Genomic DNA, 927 nt, shown 5'->3' on the forward strand with positions numbered 1-927 from the left:
GACAGTTACATAGCAATTCAGATTGAGGATGACACTAACGTTGAAATGGAGCGTAGCATCGACATTGAAATCGGCAGTCACATTGGCAGTGACATGGGCAGTAACATCGACAGTGACATCGGCATTCACATTTGTGATGACCAGGGCAGTAACATCGACAGTGACAACGGCATTCACATTGACAATGAGAAGTGCAGTAACGTCGACAGTGATATCGGAATTCACATTGGCGATGGGAAGTGCAGTAGCGTCGACAGTGAAATCGGCATTCACATTGGGGATGACGAGGGCAGTAACGTCGACAGTGTCATCGGCATTCACTTTGACGATGACATGGGCAGTAACATCGACAGTGACATCGGCATTCACATTTCTGCTGACCAGGGCAGGAACATCGACAGTGACATCGGCATTCTCTTTGTCGATGACATTGGCAGTAACATCAACGGTGACATCCGTATTTATAATAGCGCTGACGAGGGTAGTAACATCGACTGAGACATCGACATTCACATTGATGATGACACTGACGTTGTCAGGGGCAGCAACATCGGCGGTGACATCGGCAGGCACACTAGCGCTGACGAGGGCAGTAACATCGACAGTTACATAGAAATTCAGATTGGGGATGACACTAACGTTGAAATGGGGCGTAGCATGGACCGTGAAATCGGCAGTCACATTGGCGGTGACATGGACAGTAACCTCGAAAGTGACATCCGCATTCTCAATTGGGCTAACGAGGGCAGTAACAACGACAGAGACATCGGCATTCACTTTGACGATGACATGGGCAGTAACATCGACATTGACATCGGCATTCACTTTCGCGATGACGTGGGCAGTAACATCGACAGTTACCACGGCATTCACATTGGCTATGACGAGGGCAATAACATCGACAGTGACGTCGGCATGCACATTGGC

The 927-nt window shown here is 48.9% G+C and overlaps 1 protein-coding gene across 1 annotated transcript in view; it reads left to right on the top strand.

Moving 5' to 3' along the window:
* Positions 1–748, top strand: part of LOC107191285 (serine-aspartate repeat-containing protein F-like) — a gene marked incomplete at its 3' end in the record, with an annotated part of 7,515 nt that extends 6,767 nt beyond the window's left edge. Inside the window, exons 10-11 of the mRNA XM_015580281.1 lie at positions 14–239; positions 540–748. Coding sequence (XP_015435767.1) covers positions 14–239; positions 540–748 — 435 coding nt within the window. The remainder of the gene's footprint in view (positions 1–13; positions 240–539) is intronic.
* Between the last annotated feature and the right edge of the window lie 179 nt (positions 749–927).

Source organism: Dufourea novaeangliae, unplaced genomic scaffold (genome assembly GCF_001272555.1).
Source record: "Dufourea novaeangliae isolate 0120121106 unplaced genomic scaffold, ASM127255v1 scaffold263, whole genome shotgun sequence".
NCBI classification, from domain to species: Eukaryota; Metazoa; Arthropoda; class Insecta; order Hymenoptera; family Halictidae; genus Dufourea; species Dufourea novaeangliae.